The 27,947-nt window shown below is 36.0% G+C and overlaps 1 protein-coding gene across 1 annotated transcript in view; it reads left to right on the top strand.

The window, feature by feature from the left end:
* The first annotated feature begins 2,817 nt into the window (after positions 1-2,817).
* The window catches only part of cd109 (CD109 molecule), a 67,071-nt gene continuing 41,941 nt past the window's right edge, over positions 2,818-27,947 (top strand). The window contains exons 1-17 of the mRNA XM_031902588.1: positions 2,818-3,005; positions 8,267-8,427; positions 9,004-9,032; positions 9,770-10,000; positions 10,195-10,320; positions 13,195-13,234; positions 15,964-16,048; positions 16,840-16,936; positions 18,566-18,695; positions 20,769-20,878; positions 22,203-22,448; positions 23,738-23,839; positions 24,517-24,579; positions 25,335-25,511; positions 25,696-25,848; positions 26,971-27,042; positions 27,436-27,496. Of these exons, the coding sequence (XP_031758448.1) occupies positions 2,929-3,005; positions 8,267-8,427; positions 9,004-9,032; positions 9,770-10,000; positions 10,195-10,320; positions 13,195-13,234; positions 15,964-16,048; positions 16,840-16,936; positions 18,566-18,695; positions 20,769-20,878; positions 22,203-22,448; positions 23,738-23,839; positions 24,517-24,579; positions 25,335-25,511; positions 25,696-25,848; positions 26,971-27,042; positions 27,436-27,496 (1,960 nt within the window). The 5' untranslated portion in view covers positions 2,818-2,928. The remainder of the gene's footprint in view (positions 3,006-8,266; positions 8,428-9,003; positions 9,033-9,769; positions 10,001-10,194; positions 10,321-13,194; positions 13,235-15,963; positions 16,049-16,839; positions 16,937-18,565; positions 18,696-20,768; positions 20,879-22,202; positions 22,449-23,737; positions 23,840-24,516; positions 24,580-25,334; positions 25,512-25,695; positions 25,849-26,970; positions 27,043-27,435; positions 27,497-27,947) is intronic.

Genomic DNA, 27,947 nt, shown 5'->3' with positions numbered 1-27,947 from the left:
AATGACCATAATTTATTAGACCCCCTGCAATCTGGTTTTCGGCCTGCGCACTCTACTGAGACAGCATTGTGCAGAGTTACAAACGATCTTCAGGTTTCCAAAGCCAAAGGTCAATTTTCCATACTAATCCTCCTAGATCTATCGGCTGCGTTTGATACGGTTGACCACTCCCTCCTGATGCAAATTCTGCATTCGATTGGTCTCCGCAGTCAGGCTGCATCCTGGATCTCTTCTTATCTCTCTAACCGTTCATTCACTGTCTCCTATGCTAATAAAACCTCATCTCCAGTTCCTCTTAATGTGGGGGTACCTCAAGGCTCTGTACTTGGGCCATTGTTGTTCTCCCTCTACACGCTGTCTTTGGGAGATCTTATCCATTCATTTGGCTTCAAATACCATCTGTATGCTGATGATATCCAAATTTATCTGTCGACCCCTTCATTAACAGCTGAAACTGAGACTCAAATCTCTAACTGCCTCCTGGCCATCTCTAACTGGATGAACCAACGCCACCTCAAACTCAACCTAACAAAAACTGAACTAATGATCTTTCTGCCTAAGCCTGGTCCTACCCCCCCCTTTTCTATCTCTATTGATGGCACCCTCATCAACCCTGTCGATTCGGCGCGTTGTTTGGGGGTGATCTTTGACTCCAGTCTCTTCTTTTCTAACCACATTAACACCCCTGTCAAAACCTGTCACTTTTTCTTACGCAATATTGCCAAAATTCGTCCCTTTCTTTCTACTGCAACAGCTAAGCTGCTCATGCATGCTCTCATCCTGTCACGACTGGACTACTGCAACCTGCTATTAACCGGCCTCCCTAACTCCCATCTTTCCCCCCTACAGTCTATATTAAACACTGCTGCGAGAATTCTCCTCCTCTCATCCAGGAGAGTTCAGGCCCTTCCCCTGCTAAAGGCCTTATCGTGGCTTCCTATCAAACAAAGAATATCCTACAAACTTCTTCTCCTAACCTTCAAGGCCCTCCATTCCTCTGCTCCTCACTACATCTCTTCCCTTGTGTCTCCATATGTTCCCGGCCGACTCCTTCGTTCCTCGCAGAGCAATCGTTTGGTTGCGCCCCCCACTACTACTGCAGTTTCCCGCCTTAAACCTTTCTGCCTGGCTGCCCCCTACATTTGGAATGCCCTCCCTGATTTCCTCCGGAGAGAATCCTCCCCCAGTCTTTTTAAAACTAAGGTTAAAGACTACCTTTTGGAGCACTCGCCCATCACCTGATCTGGGAACTGGCACTTATATTGTAATGTCACCCACTGTGACCTACAGCACTTATATTTGCCTATTTGTGTCTGTTAGTTACCCCTCCCATATAGATTGTAAGCTCTACGGGGCAGGGACCTCCTTCCTCTTGTGTCCTCGACTCTTAACTTATTGCTGCTGTATTTATCTGTATTTATTATTATACTTTGTATTTATCTATTATCTTATTAACACCCTGTTTGTATCAATGTATTCTACTGTACAGCGCTGCGTACATAAGTAGCGCTTTATAAATAAAGATATACATACATACAATACTGTGTTCATATTTTTCATTACAAACACTAGTGATAGTAGGTATGTATATTGTCGTGGGGTTTTACTAGAGAATCTGATCTTAATGGATAAATGAAAAACAAACAATTTATGTTGTTAACATTCCATAGTTTTCCCCGGTATTTTGGATCATTTGACATCAGAACAATGTTATCAAAAATCTTTATTAAGATGTAATAGAACATATACAGGTAGTTGTGGTCAAGCTCTTTGATTTTATGTGTACAGGTGTGACTTTCTATATCAAGCAATATGCTAATTGTTATTTTTAAGGGTGTATTCTATTTTATCATATGCCATTCCTGCTATTAATATGTAGGTAAAACTCTTTGGCCAGCTAATGTCAGGACCTTGGAACACATTAATGCAAATCCTGGCTATAATTGATAAGCCCCAACTAATGACTATTATAGGGAAGGAGAATCTATTTGAGTATATGGCTTAGGTCAGCGGAACACTGTGGAGATCAGGAATTAATTTGTTTCCTTCAGCGTGTATTCATATTCTGTAATAATGTTCTTACCATTATTAACATTAGGCACAGTTGGTTTGCAAGCAAAATACATCAAGGTTTATAAACCTATAATGCCATTGGGGCAAAAGAAAAGCTGTCCTGTTCCGCTTCAGCGAAAAAAATTGCGCCTAAGAGAATCTTGGTTGCAAAATAAATATTTAAAAAACCACAAGAAATTAAAAATAAACATTATATGCAAGTTGCACTGATGGCTTCCTCATACTAAAGGTTCATTTTAACTTCTCTTTTCCTTGGACTTTTTCCAGATGGCACCTTCTTGCAGATTTAACTTGTTAAATAGAAAAAAAAAATCCTGTAGGATTCACTCATAAGTATATTTTATGCCCAGTATTCTTGTAAAGGGAAATCATATAATAAAGAGAGACAAATTCAGACAGTGCTCCTGTTGCTAAGTGAAAAGCTTTGAGTAACATGCTGTATTCTCTACCACGTCTGCATCTCCAATTTACTTGTGGTTAGGGCATATTTTCCGCATGAGCTTGTTTCATGTCTTAACTCATGACTATGGGTGTGGTGCATATTTTATACCATGAGGACGCTTCCCACATTATCTGGGAAATATTTATTCCATCTTAATTTGCTTTAAAACCCAGGTATATCAGCAGCAGCAGCAGCCACAGGAAGTTACACAGAATACTTCCAATCTCTGCAATGTAGCCAGAAGCAGGCGCGAATTACAGTTAGAAAGGGGAGGGTGGGGATCATAAGAGTGGAGTCATTACAAGCCTGGCTGCATGATTCACTAATTCCTGTGCTTGGTTATACAGTTTGTTTAGTCAGTGCGTAATAGGAGGACATAGAAACAGTTTGTGGAGAGAGCCTGAAAGTAAAGGATGCTGCTGCTGGAAGGGCTGATCATATTCCCTCATATTCTTTGCTTCATATCAAGTTCTGCATACGCGGCAGCAGGGTAGGAGACAATTCCTTTGTTTAGTAATGTTACATTTGAACAGGGCAGTAAAGTAAATGTATTAATCCAATAAAGAATAGGTTAAGCTTTATAAAATGCGAACACTACTGCCTGTTCAAAAAATACTTTTTTTTGGCAAAGTAACAACCCTGTCTTTCATGCTCTCTGCAGTCCATATTCCATATTAAGTAAACATTGTCTCTTGATATGGTATTCACTTCTTTCCACTCTCCAGTAGCACCAAAAAGGGTAAATACAGGCCTTTCCTAGTTAGGGGTACTGAGCTACCATCCTTATAAACAGCGCCAACACCTACACCAGTCAAATAAATATTTACAATAAAAGCAGTAAATGTTCTTTGTAGGTAATTTCCTGCTTTTCATTTGTAACACGTAAGAAACAGTGTAGTAACAGAACTACCTTTACAAAATACAAAACAAACTTGCAGACTTATAATGTTTACATACAGTGCTTTGGATTGTATATCAATTATCACTACAAATTTCATGGATGGGGTGGTGGGTAGCATATTGCTGACTTTAGCAAAATTGGTTGCTGGCTCTAAACCAGAGGTTTCCGCAAAATTTCCCATTTGCAGTAGAACAACAGTATGCTGCCTGCAGAAAAAGTAACGGTAAAAAACTTTAGATTTTACTTATTTCTTTAAGTAAGGCAGGCCTTTCATAAATAACCCAAGATACTGAATAAATCTACACCAATAAATCATTGGATTGTAATGGTTTTTAATGTTTCTATATATCTGTGTGCCAAAAACATGCCCCAGGCACATCATTCACACCTCATATAGAAAGAAATACATGTTTAAATATGGGGTGTCTATTAAATATTAGGGATGCACCAAATTCATTAAAGATTCGTCCGAGGACTGAACCAAATTCAAACCCTGAGTTGCATATTTTGCTTTGATATCAATAAAAAATACTTGCATCGCCCATGAATAAAAGATTGTTGTATACAATTGCCAAGAGCTGCAAAGTCACATAACTATTCTGCTGAACCAAATCCAAAACTCTTAAGTATTATGCCAAATGCAAATCATGTAAACGTGGGATTCGGTTGATTCTCAGACTAAATCCTTGATTTAGTATATTCCCATAAAAAATATAATATAACATAAAATAACTTTTGTAAGAGAAATAATAGTACAATGAAATGACATGAACATTAGGATGCAATTTCTGTTTCTTCACATTTTGAGGGACATCTGTTGGAATTTGGCTAAAATGTGCTCTGGACGCTCAAGAAGCATTTTATATCGCCTACTTAAAGGGGTAGTTCACCTTTAAATGAACTTTTTATATGATGTATAGTAGTGATCCCCAACCAGTGGCTCGCGAGCAACATGTTGCTCCTCAACCCCTTGGATGTTGCTCCCTGTGGCCTGAAAGCAGCTGTTTATTTTTGAACTCCTGGCTTGGAGGCAAGTTTTCGTTGCATAAAAATCAGGTGTACTGACAAACAGAACCTCTTGTAGGCTGCCAGTCCACATAGCGGCTACCAGATAGCCAATCATAGCTCTTATTTGGTACCCCCAGAACTTTTTTCATGCTTGTGTTGCTCCCCAACACTTTTTCTAATTGAATGTTGCTCACAGGTATATAAGGTTTGGGGCACTGATATTCTGAGACATTTGCAATTGGTCTTCATTTTTTTCATGTTTTTTTTAGTTACTTACCTTTTTGTTCAGCAGCTCTCCATTTGGTATTTTAGCAGCTATCTGGTTGCTAGGGAATTATTTACCCTAGCAACCAGGCAGTGGTTTTAACAAGAGATGGAAATATGAATAGTAGAGGGCCTGCATAGAAAGATAAGTAAAAAAATAATTAAATTGTAGCCTTACAAAGCAATAGTTTTTTTTCTGCTGTGGTCAGTGACCCCCATTTGAAATCTGAAAAGAAGCAGAAGAGAAAGGCAAATAATTAAAAAACTCTAAAAAAAATAAATAATGAAAACCAATCTCAAGTTGCTAGAAATAGGGCAATCTATAACATACTAAAAATTAACTTAAAGGTGAACCACCCCTTAAAATTACCTTTCTTCTATGATGCTTCAATGGTATGTCTTGCACTACTGTGTTTTAACAATGTACTTAAGAGACATACAAGTGTAACTTCTATTTCAGCTTAATAGCTTACTTCCCGGACTAGTACCAGTAGAACATGGGTTATGTTTTTTCACCCAGAATGGCCTTCACTAAGTGGAAGGTGAGGGTGTTGTGCAACTACACCTCTCTTGCTGCTATACAGAACAAAAAAAACAGAGGGCGCCAGAGGTTCTTGCAAACAACAAAATAACAAGTGTTTATTGAATATCAACAGCATTTACTGACAATACAGCTTCTCAGAGGCCAGTGGTACAGGCAACACCACATGCAGAGTGTATATACAGACTGACACTCCCCTGCGGACAGACTTGGCAGGAATATCACTTCACCTTTGCCCCACCCCGTAGTGGATCCCCTTAGGAAATTCTCTATCCTGATTCCCTAGTCACTTGGATCTCTACACTACAGGCAGTATGGCCGGGGAGCGATACCTCCAAAACTACCAGTCCTATATAGGAGCTCAGAACTGCTCTTTCTAGCTCAACCCCAACTGCCTTACACTTCTAGAGTGTAACATAAACGGAGCTACACTATCTAATGCCTCACTGCCACTATCTAATGCCTCATTCACGGGGCCCTGTTCCTTGACTTTAACTAAGCCCGTTCCCCGGGCTCACAGCAGCCATTCACCTTGTTCCTCAGGTGGAAGCAAAGAGGAAGATGCCACTCCTTTCCCAGCTCTATACCAAAGTGAGGCAGGAAATGGTCACCCTCCCTGCTAGCCAATAGCACACATATGTAGATGAACTTACTTAGATACATTCCCTTCTGCCCAGCAACTAAGGGACCTGAACCTGTAGGGATTTAAAGCCATAGGGGCCATTACAAAGCCTACACAAGGTTAACCTTACTGATAGGCCTTCCTTGTGTTTTACCTCCATCCTTTAAATGGGCATCCATCCAATGCAAGTTCCTAAAATGTCTTAGACACACAGGGATTCTAAAAGTCACATATCAACACAACAAAAGTGAAACATCTCCAGCTCCAAACACCTAAGTACCTTGTGGCACTGCTTGTACTTTAGTTTCATGCTACTATTATTATTAGCATTATTACTGATGCAAATGTATAAATCTGTAACATTGAGCAGCACTGTACAATAGAAGGCTGTATACATGGCTCTTAATCCACCATCATAAATGAAGGTGCTTTACCTATTTTGTTGAATGAATATTGCATCTGATTACTAAAGTACTTTAAAGCTGATGTCAATGTTAATTTTGGTGAGTTGTGTGTTTTTGGCACCAATTAAGGTCCATTCCATTTGGGCACCTTCTTTTAAGTGGGTGACTTTTTTTGACGCGACAACAACTTATTTGACACGATCATGACTTTTTCCTTCCTGCAAATTTTTTTATTCAAGAAATCATCAGGGGACCAGTCTCCGTAAGAGATAATTCCAAATTCACATCAAGCAGGCAGCTGCCATTTTGTGGACACTGAAGGCAAGCTTTGCACCACCCCAAAATCTTGTGAATGTGACAGAATGGGGGACCTGATGCGCATGCACTGGCTTCATAATTAGATGGTGAGGAGGGAGGGGGAATGTGAGTTCTGAATGGAAAGCTAACCTAAGGCATAGAGGCGGGGCATGCAATATATGATTGACAGCTGGGAATTTTAAATGCCTTTATAATGGGTTTGGATGTGTTAATATAAAAATGAATTTGGGTTTCATGTTCAATTTGAAAAGAACAGCCTTTTCTGTCTGGGTGACAGGTCCACTTTAAAGGTGTTAATAGAATCTGCCATCAGAACAGCACCCAGTACTGTCCTTACAGTACTCCATATATTGCTTCAAATGAAAGTTTTGTTCCTCTAAGCTGAAGGTTTGGCCTGGTGAATTGATCCTCTTTATGGGGAAAAAAGATCCCCCGCTATCTCTCTATTTGCTTTAGTAGCCATGGAATGACACTGCCTGGAATTAGACAATTTGTTATCTACAAAATCCCCAGCGCCATTTATATTATTTCTACCAAAATGCATAACTTTGCACTTATCAACACTGAACCTCATTTTCCAGTTTGCTGCCCAGTTTTCCAATTTAATCAAATTGCGCTGCAAAGCAGCAGCATCCTGCATGGAACTTATAGTTTTGCCCAATTTAGTATCGTCAGCAAAAATAGAAATAATTCTTTTAATTAAATTAGTTTGGCAAGATCTATTACACATCAATCTATGTGTGTACTATCACAGTATTGTGATTTCAATGTATTTAAGTATCTTATCCCTTATGTCAATATATTTAAGTATTTTATCCCTTCCAAAAGCTTTTCTACTTCTCCTAAAACTACTTCCATATTAGCAACGGCGCAAAATGACCAATTTGCCAGTCTCTTGGCACCATGTTAGATCTCAATGAATCCTGAAAAATTAAGCAAAGAGGTTTGGCAATCACAGAGTGTAGCTCCTTTAGTACCTTGGGATAATTACCATCTGGTATTTGTTTACATCTATATATTACATCTCTATATTTTGAATTTCCTCCTGAGTGACCCATTTAGCAATAGTTATATTACAATTGGGTCTATTAAAAAGAAAGCCTTCATTAGCCGGTTCCTTAGTTGTGTATACAGATGAAAAATAATAGTTCAGAATCTCTGCTTTTTCCCTACTCTCGTCAACCAACTGACCTCCCTCTGATAATAAGGGTCCCACCACTTGTTGCTTCATTTTTTTTAACTATTTACATATTTAAAAAAAGAATTTGGATTATTCTCCATAAAATGTTTATGACAAAATAGGTTGGCATGTTCTCATTGGAAAATCATACATACTCCAAAAACATGCAGGCAGGTGAATTGGTTACTGTTACAATTGGCTCTGGTGTGTGTAAATGTGATAGAAACCCTAGACTGTTAGCTTAACTGGGGCAGGGACTGAAATGAACAATGGATAATCTCTCTAAAGTGCTCTGGAGTATGTTGGCACTATATGAATAATAACAACTATTATTCCATAACTTGCTTAAAGGATGACATGTTAGTATTGGCTTTATGTCTGTGTCAGGAAGACAGACAAACCTTTAATTGATATACTGTATATTATAAAAGACATGTTCAATTGTATTATATTTTGTAAGAAACATTCAATAGTATTATTTAGTAATTGGTATTATCTGTCTTGATTCCACAGACCCATCTTCTTGATTACTTCTCCCATGGATATACGGCCAGGTGTAAACCTGACACTAGGCATTGAAATGCTACAAGAGAGCCCTCCCTTAGTAAAAGTAGTGGCTCAACTCCAAAAAGATGAACACACATTGCTTGAGGGAGAAAGCTTCTTCAAAAGAGGTAATAACATTTTAACACTTTGTGTTTTGGAAACCAATCATGCCCATGATGCTAGGTGCTCTTTTATTTTTTTTCTTGCAGTAGTAATTGAAGTATATCTCCAAACATGTCTTTGGAAAGATCATACATATTAGTTGCCTGATTAATGATAGGCAATGCCCATCATTGGATGCCCAATGATTCATTAAGTTAATTCTCAGACCAATCTTTGCCAAGATTGATACAATTGTTTTGAGTAGTTGAATCCAGTTCTCTTCTATTGGGTGCTAGAGTTCAGCAACAGATCTGAACCAGGATATACAATCCATTCATTAATTTGTTTTAATACATTTATTTTAACCCAGTGCCAGTCTATAAGGGACTTAATAAACTGGTATACATATTTTTTCATAGTACTGAGATCTAAGAAATATTATTTTTAAATATGGGCCAATACATTAGTATGTAATAAATGGGAACTGTGTAGTCTTATAGTGAAAGAATATAAATGTTATGTATGTATACCCCAAATTTGAGTTGAATAACAAATATTCTATAAATTTATAATTTGATTAAAACGCTGTTCTGTTATTATAGGAGGCTTTGGAACATTGGTACTTCCACAAGTAAGTCACAATTATAATGTCAACAAACCTATCTTCGTGACTTGAGAGATATTAACAATACAGAAATCATTTTGTTTGCATGCACCTTTAATTCTTAGGAAAGTAACAAGAAACAAAAAAATGTTTTGCTAGTGCTTTATCATTCTGGGACTCATGTCATTCATTTACTATGCCTTAGTTATAAACAATGAAATTAATGCCTAATATTTATATTTATATGAGACAAAGCTTAGACCAGTGTTACCACTAGGTTTAAAATGTGAATTTGAATCTATTCACTTGGGTATCCTTTGCCGCACCCTTCTTCCCTATGTAGTACTGCAATGCTCTTTGTTTTTTTTTAGTTAGTAATGGTTTTAAAATGATGTTATGTTTTGGTGCATTATTCTCTAGTTATGTCTCTACTCTAGCAGATACTAGTAGATAGTAATGTCACTGGCACAATATCTATAAATGAAACACAATTCCTGTTTATTACCAGTAACTGTGGAAGTGGAATTCCATCTCTGTTTGTTCTATCACTTGCTATGGTCATTTCATTAAATCAATGCCCCTTGCAGTATCTTACTGTTTCCAGTATTAGGATTACATAGATAATAAAAGGCAAAAGGCTGTTAATGATATAGTATATTCAATGTAGAATAATCTGAAGGTCATCTTGGCATTTATGTGTATGTCCAAACAGTAGTTTAATGAAATCACTGAGTAATTTCAATCTATACAATTTTTTTTACCAGCTTCCATTAAATAGTGTCAATGGAAAATATGAACTAAACGTGAAAGGATATTCTGAGGAAAACCTGATATTTTTCAACAAGACATCCTTAGAGTTCAAGTCCAAAGGTTTCTCTGTCTTCATTGAAACTAACAGTGTTTTTTATAAGCCTGGCCAAGAAGTCAAGATACGAATACTAGCCTTCTCCTTTCACATGAAGCCTTACAAATCTACAGTCGATATATACATTTTGGTAAGTTCAAAAAACAATTAATTTTAATTTTGTGTAATTGATTTAATATTTAATAAAAACTGATTTTGCAAGCACAATAAATGAAACCATAGATAAATAAATAAACCCTAAAGAATGCTAGCCTAGGTCAGGTTGGAATAGAATTACTTAGAATGTGCTCACTAAGCATGAAAATGTTTGTTTTATTTTGTAAGGATCCCCAGGGAAATTTGATTGAACAATGGCTTGAAGAGGAAATGGAATTAGGTGTTGTATCCCAAAGCTTATACCTCAGCGATAACCCTCCCCTAGGTGACTGGACTATAAAAGTGAAGTTGCATGTGAGTATAACACACAAGAGCTTGTGTATGAACCTGCAAAACAAAGATTTCACCCTTTGTTACCATTCCTAATTTTTAAACGCAATTCTCTAAATGTGGCTTTTATAGGTATGTATTTTTTTTAGTATGCATTTTCACACTGATATTGGATACATGTGTCTGCACCCAGGCTGACACAGGGCCTTTGGGTGCAAACATAAAAGTGAGCTGATGCCAGTATGTCTCAGCCTGCTCCTGCTGAAAACAAGATTTAACAGCAGTATTCAAGCTACAATGGGATAAGCAAAAAGGAAATAATTTAAAGCTGGCTACATTTGCACAGATGTGGTTATGCAACAGTTAAATCTTAATGGCCAGCTAGTTTTTGGGATGTCATACTATTCAGCTTGTGTGTCTGAAATGATTTTTTTTGCCAATGTCCTTGGATACCTGTAGATGCAAAGTTAGCCATGTTGTAACTTTCTCTTGCTTTTCTTCAGAGCCAATCGTTCAGGCCAAATGCCTGAATAAATGGTTTCATGCTAACTGCCTATTTATGGGCCGACTAGTGGGATATTGGTGACAGAAAAGTTCGAATATGGAAAATCAATAGTTGTAATGTAGTTATTTGATGGTCTTGATGAAGGTAATTACCAGTTAAGTGAAGCTCTTCATTATAATGGGCCATGTTAACCTATTTGTGATTTGTGGCCCTGGCTTGTGGTACTGTTGGTTTGAAAATGCTTAATTTTAATTGTTGAAAATACAGTAGATATAGAAATAACCTCCTTGACAACAGAATCACAGATAGGATCATTGTTGTAACCCAGAACCATATACAAGTCTATGCGGCTGATTCACTAAAGGCCGAAAAAACGAGTGATGTTTATAGCATGCATTAAAAATATTATCACTTCTTATATTTTGAGAATTAACAATCGATTCACTACAAGGACACTTGTCTGAATTAAGAAGCAATGTTATTGTTGTTATTTATCTGGCAATTACATATTTGTAAGCATTATTTTAAACCATGCAATATATTTATGCGTTATTTCGTAGCACGCAATATTAGCGCACACTATTACGCACGTAACGATTACTTTCTGAAACTACCGTTCTGAAAATGACCATTTCCCTGAAAACTGGAGGATGCATCACTCTAGGGCAATCACATACATAAAAAATCCCACTGCAAACTCCATCTTGTCACCACAGACAATCACCAGCTGCAATTTTGTTTAGTAACACCTACTCCTGGGAGGCGTTAAGTTTCACAGTAATTATCGCCACATTTTATGCTTATGTTAATATTATTTCTATTCGATAATTACCTCAATGTGATTGAAATAATGTTTTGCGATAATCAGGATTTTTGCACATGTGATATGAGTAGTAATGCATGTGAATTTACTTTGATGAATCGGTACTTAATTATTGAACACTTTTTAATGCAATACTTTTGGTACTTTATTAAGATTTCAGCACGTTTCAGACACAACCCCCTTCTTTATGTGCTCTTACAAAATGTGATTAGGTACAGGTATTTCAAATGTAGACAATATACAAAAGACCCTCCCATATCTTCAAGACCCTCCCATATTTTAATTAAGAAAGGACTACTGAATGCATTTTGACATGTTTTGAAATATAGCAACATGTATATTTTTTGGTTATGTTGAATGTGCACTTTGTCCTATGGAACATACTTTGTTCACTTGGTGGTCAAATGGGGGTATTGTAAATTTTCTACCATTGTAATACCTTAACACATTTTGTAAGAGCACTTGAGGAAGGGGGTTGCCTTCGAAACATCTGCTAAGATCCTAATAAAGCATCATAACTATTGCATGTTGCAGAATATGTGAGTGCTGTTTGGATTTTTTCTCAGTGTCAGAACCACTTGGTATGTTGCGTAAATAGCCAGTACCATCCCTGAGTGTTAATTCTGAACAGATTTATATTAAGACTTAGGGGCACATTCATGAAAACGCAAGTTCGAATGGGACAAATTGGGATTGGATATGAAAATTTCTGAAGATCTCAAATATCACGAAAATGTTTACGAAAAAATCGTAATAATATCGTATTGGCGATCCGAAATTTTCATATCGAAACCGATCCAATTTTTTTGCGCAAGCATACAAAAAAGTTGTGCAAGCGTACAAAAAAGTTGTGCGGGTGTTGAAAAAGTCGCGCAAGACACGAAAAATTCTGCGAAAATACGCTCGGAGCGTTCGAATGAACGTGTCTTAATAAATCTGCCCCTTAGGGTTTTTCAGTTATTTAAATTTTTGTTTAGCAGGTCTCCATTTGGTATTTTTAGGAATAGGCCATTCTATAACATACTAACCCCTATATGTAATAAAAAGCACTAAGTTTGCCCAGGAGCAGTAACCCACAGCAACCAATAAGATGTTTGCTTTTAAACAGGTGACCAGTAAATGCTACCTGCTGATTGGGTGCTATAGGTAACTGCACCTGGGCAAACATTGGGCTGTGTTTACTAAGAATGGAGATAAATATCACCGGAGATGTTGCCTGTAGCAACCAATTAGGTCTTTGCTTTGATATTTAACTTGTAGGTGACTGTTCAAATCTTATTGCTGATTGGTTGATTTGGGCAACATCACCGGAGATATTTATCTCCAATCTTAGTGCCTTTTATTACATAACCCATTAAAGGTTAACTTAAAGGTGAGCAACTCCTTTAAAGCAATGTGTAACTTGTTGGCATAATGTAAATGATGACCATGATAAACTGAGGGAAGTGGAAGACTGTAATGAGTGTATAATATAGTCTCTGCATGCACTTATTTATACTGAATGAAAAGGGGGTTATTTAGCACATATATTCTTGCAAAGTAAATAATATTTTGAATGTATGTTTAACAGCAACAGCTTCATTATCAAACATTTACAGTTATGGAACAAGGTAAGCAGCTATATTTTTTCTATTTTGAGTCAGTTGTGAGTAAATGCTTTCCTTTTTACATACAGAGCTGTAAATCATTCAGTCCTTTAAATGTATTACTTTAATGAATTTAATTTAATTATTTAAACATTTAATTTAAAGGAGAAGGAAAGTCATTTTGCCATTTTACTGCCAATAGATTCGCCACATTAGTGCCACCTAGAACACTATATTTATTCTGCAGAAAGCTTTATCATACCTAAGTAAAGAGTCCTAGAAGCTCCCTCTGTTTGTTTAAGATAGCAGCTGCCATGTTAGCTTGGTCTTCATAGCTTTCTGATTGCAGTCTAGCCATTAAAGCTCAGATTACACTTTCGTAAAGGAGGGGGGGCTTAAGTTTTATGAATTCATATGGGAGGGGGGAGCAGGAGAGGGGAGAGAGGAGAGAACTGCACAGACTCTGGCCCCAGGAATGAAGGATTTTTCAGAGAGAGGAAGTCAGATACCCTAAGAACTACAAAAAAAGCTGACAAGAAATCCTGTGTTTCTTTTGATAGAGGACTCAGAGCAGCATTACTGTGAGTGCTTATGGCTGTATTAACATAGACCTTTCTGATAAAGCTTACTTAGTTTTTACCTTTCTTTCTCCTTTAGTTTAAAATATTGCATACAGTTGAGCCAATGTGTGCCAGTAATATCTGCATGTTGGGTTCATCATCTCCCAGCATTATTTATAATGTCAGACTCATCGATCTATATTATTTTCAGTAGTGATTTAATTTAGTTACTGCAAACCAAAAGTGTATTTCTATTGTTCTACACAGTGTTACACATAAGCAGACAATTCGCCAATTATGGAGTCAAGCTAAGAAATGTCGTTAAAATAGATAGAAGCTAGAAGATAGAAGCCGAACCCCCAAACCCTTAGTTAAGCATTCGGCCGAATACCAAACTGAATCCAAATTATCATATGCTAATTAGGTTTTGGAAAGGTTAAATCTGGGAAAAATTTTCAACTTCCGTGTTTATGTGACAAAAGTTACATGATTTTTAGGATTTGGATTCGGTTCGGCCAGAGGTATGGATTCGGCTGAATGCCTCACTAAAACTCCATAATTTTTCAATTTTTTTTATTTTCAAATTTGACTAAATTAGTTTTCGGGGATGTCTTATATTTTTTAAAAAAAAGTTGCAAAGAAAAGTTGTAAAAAATGAAAAATGCAACGTTTTGGAATTGTCGCTGTGACAATTTGAATATCTAAAGTTTTGAGACAAAAGAAAGAACTTCAAGAAAAGTTAAGGGACCTTTGCCATTGACTTCTACATGAATTTGGCAAATTTAATCTGGCAAATTTTCTAATTTGGATTTTTAGCCTTTTAGATACATAGTAAATCTCTGAAAAGTTGCAAAATTTTTTCTCTGTGAGTTTCAAATAAAAAAATCGATGGTTAGTAAATGAGCCCCTAAGGGTTGGATTTTGTTTGGCTGATGACTAAAAATCATAGCTCACCTTAAATTTAACTTTTAAAATGACTTGGACAGTGATATTCTGAGACAACTTGCAAATGGGCTTAATTATTTTGTTTTTTTTTCTAAATTTAGCTTTTTGTTCAGCAGCTCTCCAGTTTGGCAACTATCTAGTTGCTATGTTCCACTTTGGCCAAGTAATCAGGCAGTTATTTGAATGAGAGACCAAAATATGAATACAGGAGGGCCTAAATAGAAAGACAAGTAATAAAATGTAACAATAATGATAAAATTGTAGCCTTAAAGAGCAATTATTTTTTTGGCTGCCCCATTCGAAAGATGGAAAGAGATAAAAATAAAGACCAGTTAAAAAATGTTAGGAATAGGACATTCTGTAACATACTAGTTAATACTAGTTAAAGGTGAACTGGTCCTTTAACATTCAGCTAAATCCAAATACTAAATCTAGGATTCAAACAAACACTGACCTGAAGCCTGGATTTATCTATCTATCTATCTATCTATCTATCTATCTATCTATCTATCTATCTATCTATCTATCTATCTATCTATCTATCTATCTATCATCTATCATCTATCTATCTATCTATCTATCTATCATCTATCTATCTATCTATCTATCTAACTATCATCTATCTATCTATCTATCTATCTATCTATCTATCTATCTATCTATCTACAGTATCTTATCTACTGTATCTATCTATCTATCTATCTATCATCTATCTATCTATCTATCTAGGCCCGGATTTGTGGAGAGGCCACAAAGGCCCGGGCCTAGGGCGGCAGAAGCTTAGGGGTGGCATGCCGCCCCGCCACAAGAAAATTTTTAAGTTTGGCTCCCATACGGAGCAGTTGGGACCTCTCCCCACTGCTCCGTTTGGGAGTTTAAACAGCGCATGCGCATTCGCGGCTGCTTTCGCGCATGCGCACCGGGGGCGAGCGTTTGCGCATGCGCATGGGGGGGCACCAACAGGGGCGCCCTCGGGGCGCCCAGAAGAGAAATCCGTCCCTGTATCTATCTATCTATATATCATCTATCTATATATCATCTATCTATCTATCTATCTATCATCTATCATCTATCTATCTTATGTATTCTATCTATCTATCTATCTATCTATCATCTATCTATCATCTATCTATCATCTATCTATCATCTATCTATCATCTATCTATCTATCTTATGTATTCTATCTATCTTTACAGATATATATTTGGTATAACAAGCATTATTTATATTTCTCAATTATTTATCTAGTTTTACCCAGATTTGAAGTTCTCCTGAATACAACGTTATATCATTCAATTAAAAATCCTCATCTTGAAGGTACAGTTACTGCAAAGTAAGTGTACAATTTGATAACTTTATCCAACTTTAGCTTTAGTTCTCCTTTAATGCCTATGTTAATGTTAAGAATCAGTGACTGCAACCTGTTTCAGGAAAGTTTACAAAGCTATATTTAAACTGGGCCACATGGCCAGTTGGTTGCTCTTTTAGATGTTCTGTTCCAGGTTGAAGAGCTGAACCCCAACATAATATCCCCTAATGATATGGGTAAGTTGCAGGTATAACAGTACAGTCAAACACCTGAATGACCTACAGTGGGTTGTGTACTGCAAATTACAACCATATTTTTTAACATTATTATTCATAGCTGTACAACACTGCACTTCTGCAATTTGAAAACAACTAAAACATTTATTTTGATTAATGGGATTACATTAGAATCATTTCTAGGTACAGTGTATCTGGGGATTTCTACCATCTTAGATTTTGCAATGTTTTCTGCTGAATTGCAATAAGATTTGGGCCAGATTTACAGGTAGTTCCATAAGAAAAACTTATTTCATGGTTTACCACATAAAAACTCATGGACGAGATTCAATTCAAGGAGAAAAAACTTTTCTTCCAATTCAGGTTCAGATTTTACCCCTAGACTTCAATACAGTTCTCATGTGATAAGTCATGAGATATGTTTTTTCTGATTTGAAATGCATCTGAAATTGAATCTCATCCATAAGTTTTCACATGATTTTTCACAACCTTTTTCTCACTAAATTAAATCTGGCCCTTTGTAGCATATTACGCCTTTGTATTCTGTTCTCTTTATTTAATTAATTGTATATCCTACAGGTACACATATGGAATGCCTGTAAAAGGAAAACTTTCAGTCATGTTAAGTCATAATTCAATCTACAAGAAGAAAACAAATATTACCAAAGATTTTGTGGTAAGTCTGAAATGCCTAGCTTTTTGAGTACTTGCCTACTTACTAGTGCTTTTATTCTTTTTAACTAAAAAATTAATTTAACAGATATAAGGGTCATTTACTAGTCCCCTGGGCACAAGTGCAAGAGCACCCCCCTTAGTGTTCATCTAAAGAGCACTTGTGTCCAGGGATGTACTGCTCTTTGCACAGTGTCAGGGGGCTCATTCTGGCCCTCTCCTTACTGCCTGCCTTACAGCACATGGCCTGATGTGGGTTCTGCCTTCTGCCGCTCTTTACCATTTTAAATCCAGTTCTGCCTAAAGTAGGAAGTGCTTGATTCTAGACGAAGTACACATCTATCTTCTCTCTGAAATGGAGCATATGAAATGCACATTACCCCGAGCAGTGGGGAAAGTGGAAAAAAAATGGCTGATTGCAACTTTTTTGCAATCATCTTACTTTTATAACCTTAGATCCAAGTTTGATTAGTGTAGGATGTAGAATTTTGTTATAGTTTACCTTCCCATGTAGGGAGTGATATTTTAAAAAAATTTGCAATTGATTTTCATTTTTTATTGTTTGTGGGTTTTTTTTAACTAATTTAGTTTTTATCAGCAGCTCTCTAGTTTGAAGTGTCAAAAGCAATCTGATCACTAGTGCCAAGTTCAGTCTAACATCCAATAAATGGTGGAAAGGACCTGAACTGAAACACAAAACAGACAGCATTTTGTATTGCAAGCTGGAAAGGGGTTAAAAGGAAGCCATTAACTTAGAACACATAGGGGTTATGTAATGTGGTTACTGCTACTGGGCAAACTTAATGCCTTTTATTATTATTCAGAGCTATATTTAATGCTTTGGGAAGGAATTCCATATTGGTGTGGACATTAAGTAAAGGGTTAAAATAACAGACTTGCTCTCTTATATTACTTAAACTACTTCGTTATAATTGGTACAGAACTCAGTCCTCAGCACATAATAGGTGTAATAATCAATCCTAAATGTTATTAAACAGTCAGCACACTAATACAAAAGTACTTGAACTACTTTTTTTTTACAAAATACTATAGCAATTTACAAAACAGTTCTGTAGGGAATATGCAGAGTGAGATAGACAAGGAAGCTAGTACCAATTAGATAAGACTGTGGGGTAATTCCCCAAGGGACACATACAGAACCAAACTGTAGGGACTCCAAGGCCAAAGGTAGTTTGAAATCCTTCCAGTGCAGTATCATTCCTGTGACAAATTCTGTTCTTCAGTGCATTTGTTTTTCCTGTTAAGAAACCCTGTGGCCCGTGAGTGTGTGTAGGAGATCATCTTAGAGACACTTTGCCTTAATTGTTCCTGCAAGGGCCAAGCAGGCAGATGTACATGTAGCAGCACTAAACCTGGTGAGCAGCAGGTGTTAAAATATCCCATTTTTATAGTGATACAGCGTTATGCTGACAGATAATCAAAATTGCCTCCTGCCTTCACTTAAAAGGGATCTAGAAAAAAAAAATTAATGGCAAGTGTGTGAGTGTTGTTCTGAGCAGTATTGGAATTTACTTCAATTTCTCATATCTATTAAGTATAAGTGTGTTGTAAGCATCTGTCATCTTCATGTGTAATCATTAGTTAAAGCTCCCTGCATTTTATTAACTTTTAGATAAACGGATGTGCGCGGTTCAGCTTCAGTAACGTAGAGTTGAAAGAGCTTATGAAAAATGCAGATTATGGATCTAATAAGGTTACCGGCCCAGTGGACATTGATGTTAATGTTAAGGAGTCACTAACAGGTAAGTCTATTATAGATAAAGACCATAAGTCTAAATCCTAAAATGTAATAAATATGGCAGAAGGTGTAACAGTGTTTTTATAAATGTAGGGACATTATGAGAAAGGTCAGTTAGGCAAATTAACGTATAACAAATGATAATGGAAACATTACTTATTGATATCAAGTGTGAAAACCCATTTACAGTATATTAATAATGAGTCAGTTTATTAAACAAAGCACGATTTAATATTACACTAAATCATTTTCTCTGCCTTAAAAGAACAAAAACAAATGTGCACTTGATTTCTAATCCCACATTTTTTTCTAAAAGATTGCTGTTTACTATTATTTAAATATTAAATATGTGGTACAGGTATAGGATCATTTATCCAGAAACCCATTATCCAGAAATTATGGGAAGAAATTAAGACAATACTCTCGGGTTTCTTTAATGTTTAAATTATTTTTAGCAGGCTTAAACCACAGGCCCCGAGCATTCTGGGTAACAAGTTCCATACCTATATATTGTTATATTGAACAAGGGGAGGGCGAAACTTGAGACTTTTTTTTAATTAAAAAGTGACAATCACATTGTTCCATTCATTTTCACTGAGGCTGAAAAATCTAAATTTTTACTACACTGTAAAATTAAATAAATAAAGTTGTTCAAGATAATTCCCTTTGGCTTCTATTAAAACCTTGTAGTTTTTACTTGCAAAGTTTTTTGTGGCAATTTTTCACAGGTTTAGAAAATACACGTATAGTCATGTATACAGATGCAGCAAGTTTTCACATTTTGTCTCAGACACCATTTTGTTGAGTGTTAAATCCTGCACAAGACGGTGCTATAGCACAAAGACTTGCCAACAAAACACAATGGAAAATGCCATAGACCATGCGCCACCTGGTGACAAATTTGATTTTTTTTCCCCACTTTTAATTAGAAGAGACATAACATGGCTGATTAACTAAAGCACGTTAATTTTTATTGCATGCTTTTTTGCATTAAAATAGACGCAAAAATTAACACGCGATTCACTACAGTATTACCGCGTGCGTTGTCGCACATCGCATGCTTTAATTTGCGTGCAAACGCATGCGTTAATTTTAACGCATGCGTTAATTAGCGTGCAGAAATAACACTAATGCATGATTCACAAGCACTTAGACGCGTTAAATATCGCATTAGTCTATGCGAAAATTAACACCTACTTGGGCCAGGCGGTAATTATAGAAAAGTACAGTTAATGAGCTTTTGGCAACACAATATGGACTTTGCAGTAGGATTTATTCAAGTCTGTGTTGGCCCTAGAGTGATGCAGCCTCCAGTTTGCAGGGAAATGGGTATTTTCAGTACAGTAATTTTCCGCAAGTATTGGCATGTATGGCTAACATGTCGTGCGTTTATTCGCACGACTATTTATATGCGGCTACTATTTATATGCGGCGACTATTTATATGCGGCGACTATTTATACACGGCGACTATTTATATGCGGGGCATTGATTAGCGCATGTACCATCAAAGACTTCACTAAAATAGTCTTCGCGACTAAAATAACGCATGCAGTACCGCGCGTAAATTAACGCAAGTATGCTTTTAGTGAATCGTGAAAAATTAGACGCGCTAAAAATTTTACCGCATGCTATAAATAGTGCACGTTTTAATGCACTTCAGTGAATCGGCCCTAACATGTCTAGTGATGAGAGAACCTGTGGCGTTTCGTTTAGTTGGAAAATTTGAAAAATTCTGAAAAGTGCAAAACTTTTTTATGTTCTTGACCTGTTTGATGCGACTGCAACTTTTGTGACATGACTGTGACTTATTTCACTTGACCATGACTCTTTAGATGCGACTGCAACTTTGTCTTTACTCTGTAAATTTTTGTTGTTCTGAATTTTTGCGTCAGTTTCTCCAAAAAAAAAAAATTTGCCACTGGTAAATTATCTGTTATTCTTTAGAATAGCAAATGTATTCAGCTGCAAAATAGTTTACCATTTGCAATTTAAATAATTGTAACAAATTCTTTATTAATGGATATGATCCAAATGTACAACAATAAATAATACAATGCAAAATTCTTTTTTCTCAGGCATTACACAGAATGTGACCACAAGTGTGTTTGTAATTGACAAAGAATATAATATTGAGTTTTTGGACCATCCCACTGTCCTGAAACCAATGCTGAACTTCACAATACGTGTAAGTGTTATTTATTATGTTGTTTTCATGCAGTAAATTTAAATGTGCTTGAAGAAATATTGCAGAACACACACTATAATTTGCAGAGGTATGCTGGCATGTTTTATGTAAAATATGTATATACAGTATTGATTGATTTGCTTTAGAGTAGAAACCCACAAGATTATGTTCAACTGACATTACTAGATATAAAATATAAAGAAATACACATACCTGTACACAATTACCTGTAACATTGCTTGGTTGTTGGTTCACCAGATTTAGACTCTCTGTTCTAGTAAAGAACAACACAAACTAAAAAACAAAAAAAAGACTGGCCAGATCTACCAAGCAGTAGAGAATATGTATCCCCCCCGTACCACTCTAAACCCTCCAGTTATGGGTGGGATGCACAAAAAACAAGAAAGCAAAAGATCCATTAAATTGTGCTCCCATGACCCCATACAGAGTGACACTGCTGCAGTAATGTGAATGGCTTGTGCCTTGAGAATGTCCCAGGTGGCGGGAGGAACACGCGTTGGTGACCAGCACAACAATATGTCTGTAATGGCGCCAATCATGTCAAGTACGCATATGGTGTGCAGTCCCAACAGTTTTCAGTATTATAACATGCTAGTCTAAATGGCCATTGGGCTTCTTGTTTAAAGGTGAACTGAAGATTAAGAAGGGTAGAACGTGCTGGACATTATGATTTAAAGTTCTGTGCCAGTCAAAGCCCAGCAAGGGTCTGTGTCTTGGAATATATGCCTCAGTAGTTCATTTCTGCTGTTTCACAGTACAGGATTTGTACTGCTGTCAGTTACCTGAGCTTAGGGACCACAATATACAGTATATATAGAATATCAATGTACTGATTAGTAACTAATTCAGGTTTTCATTATGTGGCAGGTGTGAAACCAATGCAATTAGCATCATCAGCCCTGTAGCATCAGTTTATGACAGACACACCTAATTTTCTGCTTGGTGATTTGGGGCAACCCCTAAGCTTAGCTTCTCACTGACACTCCTAGCAAAATCCAAGATTGTGGCCCCCTGCGCACAGCTTTGAATACATGAACCATCTATTATAGAGATGTGTAATCTTTAGGCTTAGTAAATTCAATATATAAAACATTGCATTTATAACCATACCTGTTTTTAAGGGTTAGTTCTCCTTTAAGCATGCTCCAGTTATTTCCCTCTTAAATCTAGCCTCACTTCTTTCCCTTCCTAGTCCTTCACCCCAAAAGCTCCACTACCCCTTTTTGTTATGTCAGTTGGGTTCATTGTCATGTATTAATGTACGCTGAATTTTTACGTCCGCCTAGCTCTGGTATGTTTTTAGTTGCAGATTGTGAGGTATGATGGCAGGAAGCTGACTGCTGAAGAAAGAGATAATGAAGTTGCAGTGACAGTAACACAGACTAGAAGGTTTAATTTTAGAGACAACTCTGTCGAACTGAACGCAACGGAAAATGAGTCTGAAGATAATGTAGAAATGATACAACTTACACGCTATACTGTTCCCAAAAATGGTATAATTTGTATTGAGATTCCACTCTTGGCTGATATCATGCATTTATACATTAAGGTAACAGAAACTATTTGAAACTTTCTCTCATTCTAGTGATGTAGGAAGGTCAATTATTAAAGTAAAGAAGAGTAGTTACCACAGAATGTGCATGTTAAAATTAAAATAAATACAAACAAAAATTAAAAACTAAGAATATAAAACTAAGATATATATATATATATTATACAGTTTGGTCATTTCCCTATGGGACCAAACTGTAAATTATATCTTAATAAATGGTGCTTAGTGATGTCATCAGTTATAATCAGAGCTTAGTGATGTAATTTCTGACACATTATTCACAAAAACTTGTATATTATAATAAATAAAGTACCCCCTGTTGTTAAATATGAGTTCCATGACCTGTATAAAACCACTCGGCCGTCGGCCTCATGCTTTTATATGGTCATGGAACTCCTCTGTGACTTATAATATCCTTAATAATCCTTATATTTTAAAATTCAGCAATAGAACAAACACACTAAATACCCTCCCCATTTGTGAATTTATACACCAAATGACATCATGAATCTAACATTGATCTTATCTGTTATCATACAGTCCTTTTCTTCATTTCACCATGTAATAATAAACATATAATGGGTTTTTTTAATCTCAAGAGAGTGTTGATCCATTTACAATTTTTTATGCATATTTTTAATTGTGCACCTCATAAGAAGCATATGACTAAATGCTGGCATATTGGGAATATAATTATATATACCGTATATACTCGAGTATAAGCCGATCCGAATATAAGCCTAGGTACCTAATTTTACCTAAGAAAACTGGAAAAACGTATTGACTCGAGTATAAGCCTAGGGTGGGAAATGCAGCAGCTACTGCTAAGTTTCAATAATCAAAATAAATACCAATAAAATTACATTAATTGAGGCATCAGTGGGGTATATGTTTATAAATATTTATTTAAAAGAAAAATAGTAAACTAGCTCTGTAAGTGGAGAAGAGGGTCAACAAAAACAACAGGCACTGGAGGGTCTGGTTGTGGGTGGCCTAATTTGCACACAAAGTACAGAGGGTGCTAGTCTGGAGGGACCCATGGCACCCGACCCGAGTATAAGCCGAGGGTAACTTATACTAGGCTTATACTCGAGTATATACAGTATGTTAATCTTTAGCAATCCTTTTTTATGTAGTTTTGGTTCCACTCAGAAAGCCTTTATCAGGTCTTTACCAAGTCTTGGATTTGCCCAAAAAAATGAAATATCCAACTTGTCATATCTTTATTATAGGCATATTATGTAATATTTTATAACAATGTTTATCCATCCTATTATCTTTTCCAGGCTGAATTTTTGGATGCTAAAAATAATCTTTTCATAAATGATCTGTTTAGCTCACTAAATGGTACATATATTCAAATAAAGAAAGCAGATCAAGATTTAAAGGTATGGTTTGCGTTCCCAGTTAATAATGTAGAACAATACATAGAATGAATGACTAAGCTTGATCTTACAAACTGTTGTATATAAATAATGTAATGTATTTTGAAAGTAATTTAACAGTCATTAGCTTCACATACGCTAGTTTATTGCATACCTAAGGTGATGCTCAATATTTTGTTTTCTGCTGTATTATAGTAGGGCAAATACAGTAGTAAATATTATCATGTTATGGAACATTTTAGCGTATGCAGTGCTGGCTTCAGGTCTTGTAACCTATAAGAACCTGTCAGGTAACTTTTGAAACCAAACAGCAGCTACTAGACCTGGCTTACTTTTACCCTGGTTGTGTAAATCCTAGTTTTGACTAATTTATTTTTCACTTTGTAAGAACAGAACATTACTATGTATTTGAGGTTAACTTATATACATAAAAACAATTCTTTTGGCTGTTCTAATGTTTTTAGTAGCCTTAAAGGCATGGTGGCATTTACCAGGGTAAATCTAAGCTCTCTACAATTCCAGATAATAAATCACATGCCTATATAAGATATGACTTGGCTATCATGTAACTTTACATAGGTTTTAGGTACATTTTATGTTAATATTCAGATCAAATCATTCCTGATTTGCACTAATAAAATATTCTATTACTGCTAAAAAATGTTTTCTTTTTTCTACAGGTTGGAATACCTTATACTCTTTCTGTAGATGGAAGTTTCCCTTTAAAGGATATAAGTTACCTGGTACATTCCTTTCTTCTGAATAATATCTAAATGCAAAATGCATAATTTGATGGCTTTTATTTTTAGGCTTAAAACACTTTTATGGTATGCACTCTTTAAAATAAGGCTTAAAACAATATTTAAAAAGGCACATGGCGCATGACATATTTCCTGCCAGTGTTTTTAAGCCCAAACCTGTGCTCTATAACGTTTAAGTGATTGATTCCACCCACCACGAAAAACAAAGAATCCATCACTTAAACATGCAACAAGGTGAGGCAGATGTTATATAATGGTGCTTATAATCACTATGGTGCTTTCCTATCAATCTCTGACATTTTGTATGTCTTTGTAAAAAATAAATATATATCTATTTTTGTATAACGCTCTGTAGCACCTATGGAATAAGATACACATATATTACCTTACCGTTCCCCTTTCTCTTTTCTGTACCCCATTTATGCTTGAAATAAATAAAGAATGTTAAGTTAAGAATATTAAGTACAAAGAACAAAACATACAGCATCATTGCTATTTTAGAGCAAAAAAAAATTAGGTCTCACAACATCACCACCAAAAGTTGCATTGATTTATATCCTTCTTTGTATTCTCTCTGTTTCTATGTGTACTATATTTCTGTTCCACATGTTCCCCCACCTCAGTGCTCTCCACTGACACCGAGTGCAGCCTTACTACCGTAGTTAACGATATTACAGTGTCTTCAGGTGACAATTTTGGTAGATACTATCCTTATCCTTTTTCTTTGGTCATTGTAGGTTGTATCCAAAGGTCAGATTGTGGCTGGAGGTAAAGGTAACCCCAAGAATATCACCCTTAATCCTGAAAATACATGGACCCCAGAAGTGTGTTTAATTGTTTATCATGTAGCTAATGATGGCACAGTTACAAATGATGTCACAGCAGTTTCCGTGCAGCCCATCTTTGAAAACAAGGTTAAATGTTTAAAATTGACTGTACATCTTTTATTTATTAAAATTAGTTTATAATTGAAGTGTGATGAAAACAAGCTTTAGCATCTCATACTTTCTGTAATTTTATGTGGTTGGTGGTTTAGATAATCTATTTGGTAAACAAATAAAAGAAAAAAAACACAGCATAAGTATTGTTTCATTACAGGTATATATTTCATGGAATACAACTCAGGCAAGGCCAGCCGATATGGTTTCTCTTAATGTCAATGTTGCTGAGCCCAATTCACTTGTTGTGCTTTCTGTAATAGACAAAAGAGTAAAGCTTCTTGGGGATAGACAAGAAATTTCTACAGCAAATGTAAGTACAGAACACAGCAAAATATCCTATTTGCAGTTGAGCATTGAGCGTTGCATCCCAAGCCATCAATAAAAACTATGTGCCCCCTTTAAAGGTGTAACAATATATCTGTTTAATAAGATACAGGTATTATTTATGTATGGTTATTTATTTAGTTGCTATTGTTTATCTTCCCTACATGGGTCAACTAAGTACTTATTGTATATCTGAAAGCTACATAACTGTGAACATCAAAATGGATTCTGTCTGAGCATTACTGACTTTGGGACACTGTTGTGTGCAGTTTTGACGTATTTTCTGAAATTTAGTATCTTATTGTTCATTTCCTTTTCTTACTGAAAGTAATTAGAGCTGTGTAAACTCTACCCCCTACCTAACAAATGTTAGGCCACCGACATATCCTTTCATCCGTTGTTCCTCAAAATGTGTGGGACAATCTTACTTATTGTATTTCTTGTGAGGAACAAGTCTAACCCTTGCTCCTTGCTTTCTTAATGCAATACTTAACATTTCAATGTCTTTTTTGATGCATTGAAAAGATGTTTCTTAACCAAGAGCAAATTCTAGAATGGGTGACCCAAAAGACTTTCTCCTGTATTTTGAAGATTGACCTAGGGGGGTGCTTGGGTCTGTATGTTGTGGTTAGCCTTTCAGGTAATAAGCAGTCTTAACTACGAGTTCTCAGTTTAAAGGCAGCTGCCTGAATGTTTATTCATCTTCTCAGTGCATAGTAATAGAATACTAGATAATAATAGTATATTAGATAAGCTAAGATAAGCCACTTAATATTCCTAGAGCTCACAGACTATGCATTCATGTTATAATATGAGAATCCAAAGAGGCAGATTGCTCTTCTAGAGTAAAGGCACCTACTAAGTTTTGGAAGTGACATACTTGCAGATGTACACACAGGCATGTTTATTTTCTATGCATCGCAAAGTTTCAGACTTAGCTAACTGGTTGCAGAGTAAGGTAGTAAAGGGGTAAAAAATGTTTGAACACAATAGTTTGTCTTATTTTCATAACTTTTAAATTGTTAAGTGGTTGTGATCAATATTATATCATATCTTTTATTTAAATATTAGTGTATTTTGTAATTTAAGTTTTCTTGTATTGCTATAGGTGCTAAAGGAGTTGAAAAGTTACAGCACTTCTCACATACAACATTACACTAACCCCTCTGAGGTTTTTGAGGTAATACTTTTTCCCTTGCTATGTAAATTAAAAGTAATATTTATTCATAATTATAGGTTTATTGCTACTTGATTTGATGTGTGTTCGAGTTCTTATGATCCCATGCTTGACCTTACCTAAACCCGGGATAACTCCCGCAACTCCTGCAATTTACTGCACACATTGCAGATGTATGGATAATTATGGAAAATCATTTCTTTAAATTCACAACCTATTAGGGCAACCTTAGCCTAACCATTCTCTTCTATAGATGTGAAATGTGGAGCAACCAGGATTTCTGTCCAATACCTATACACAATATACAGTGTGTATTCTAGTGGTACTCTACAGTACAAATATATGTGTATATGAATTTTGTATGTAATTTTAAATGATATAATTTACATTTCATAGATGTGCAATATTGGAGTGATGACTGATGCCAATATTGAAGTTCATGATCACTTTGATATATGTAAGTTGCTTTGTGTTTATTATATTATTGCCATGTTTTTGTTCCTAGACATCCCTAGTTTACTTGTCTTTCCTTAAGTTGCAATACTTGTCTTATTCAACTTCAAATGTAGATATATATCATTCAGAGATGTCTGCTGTAGTGATTCACAAAACGCTGAAAAATTTGTGAAACGTGGCTTTTGTTCCCTTTTTTTTTTACACACCTGTGACTTTTTTGATGCAACCACAACTGTTCTTTGACGAGACTTTGACTTTTTTGACGTGAGCACAACTTTTTCCTCACTCTGTGAATTTTTTTTCATGCTAAATTTTTGTGCCCGTTTCGCTAAAAAATCTGTCAATGGCAAAATGTGGAATTTCACAGCGAACACATGCCTGGCGAATAATTTTGCTCATCACGAGTGTATGAGTGCTCATGCTAGTGTATGAGCTGACTTTTTTGCCCAGTA

This window comes from Xenopus tropicalis, chromosome 5 (assembly GCF_000004195.4).
Source record: "Xenopus tropicalis strain Nigerian chromosome 5, UCB_Xtro_10.0, whole genome shotgun sequence".
NCBI classification, from domain to species: Eukaryota; Metazoa; Chordata; class Amphibia; order Anura; family Pipidae; genus Xenopus; species Xenopus tropicalis.
The sequence above is the reverse complement of the archived record's forward strand: the minus strand, read 5'-3'. Positions and strand labels throughout refer to the sequence as shown.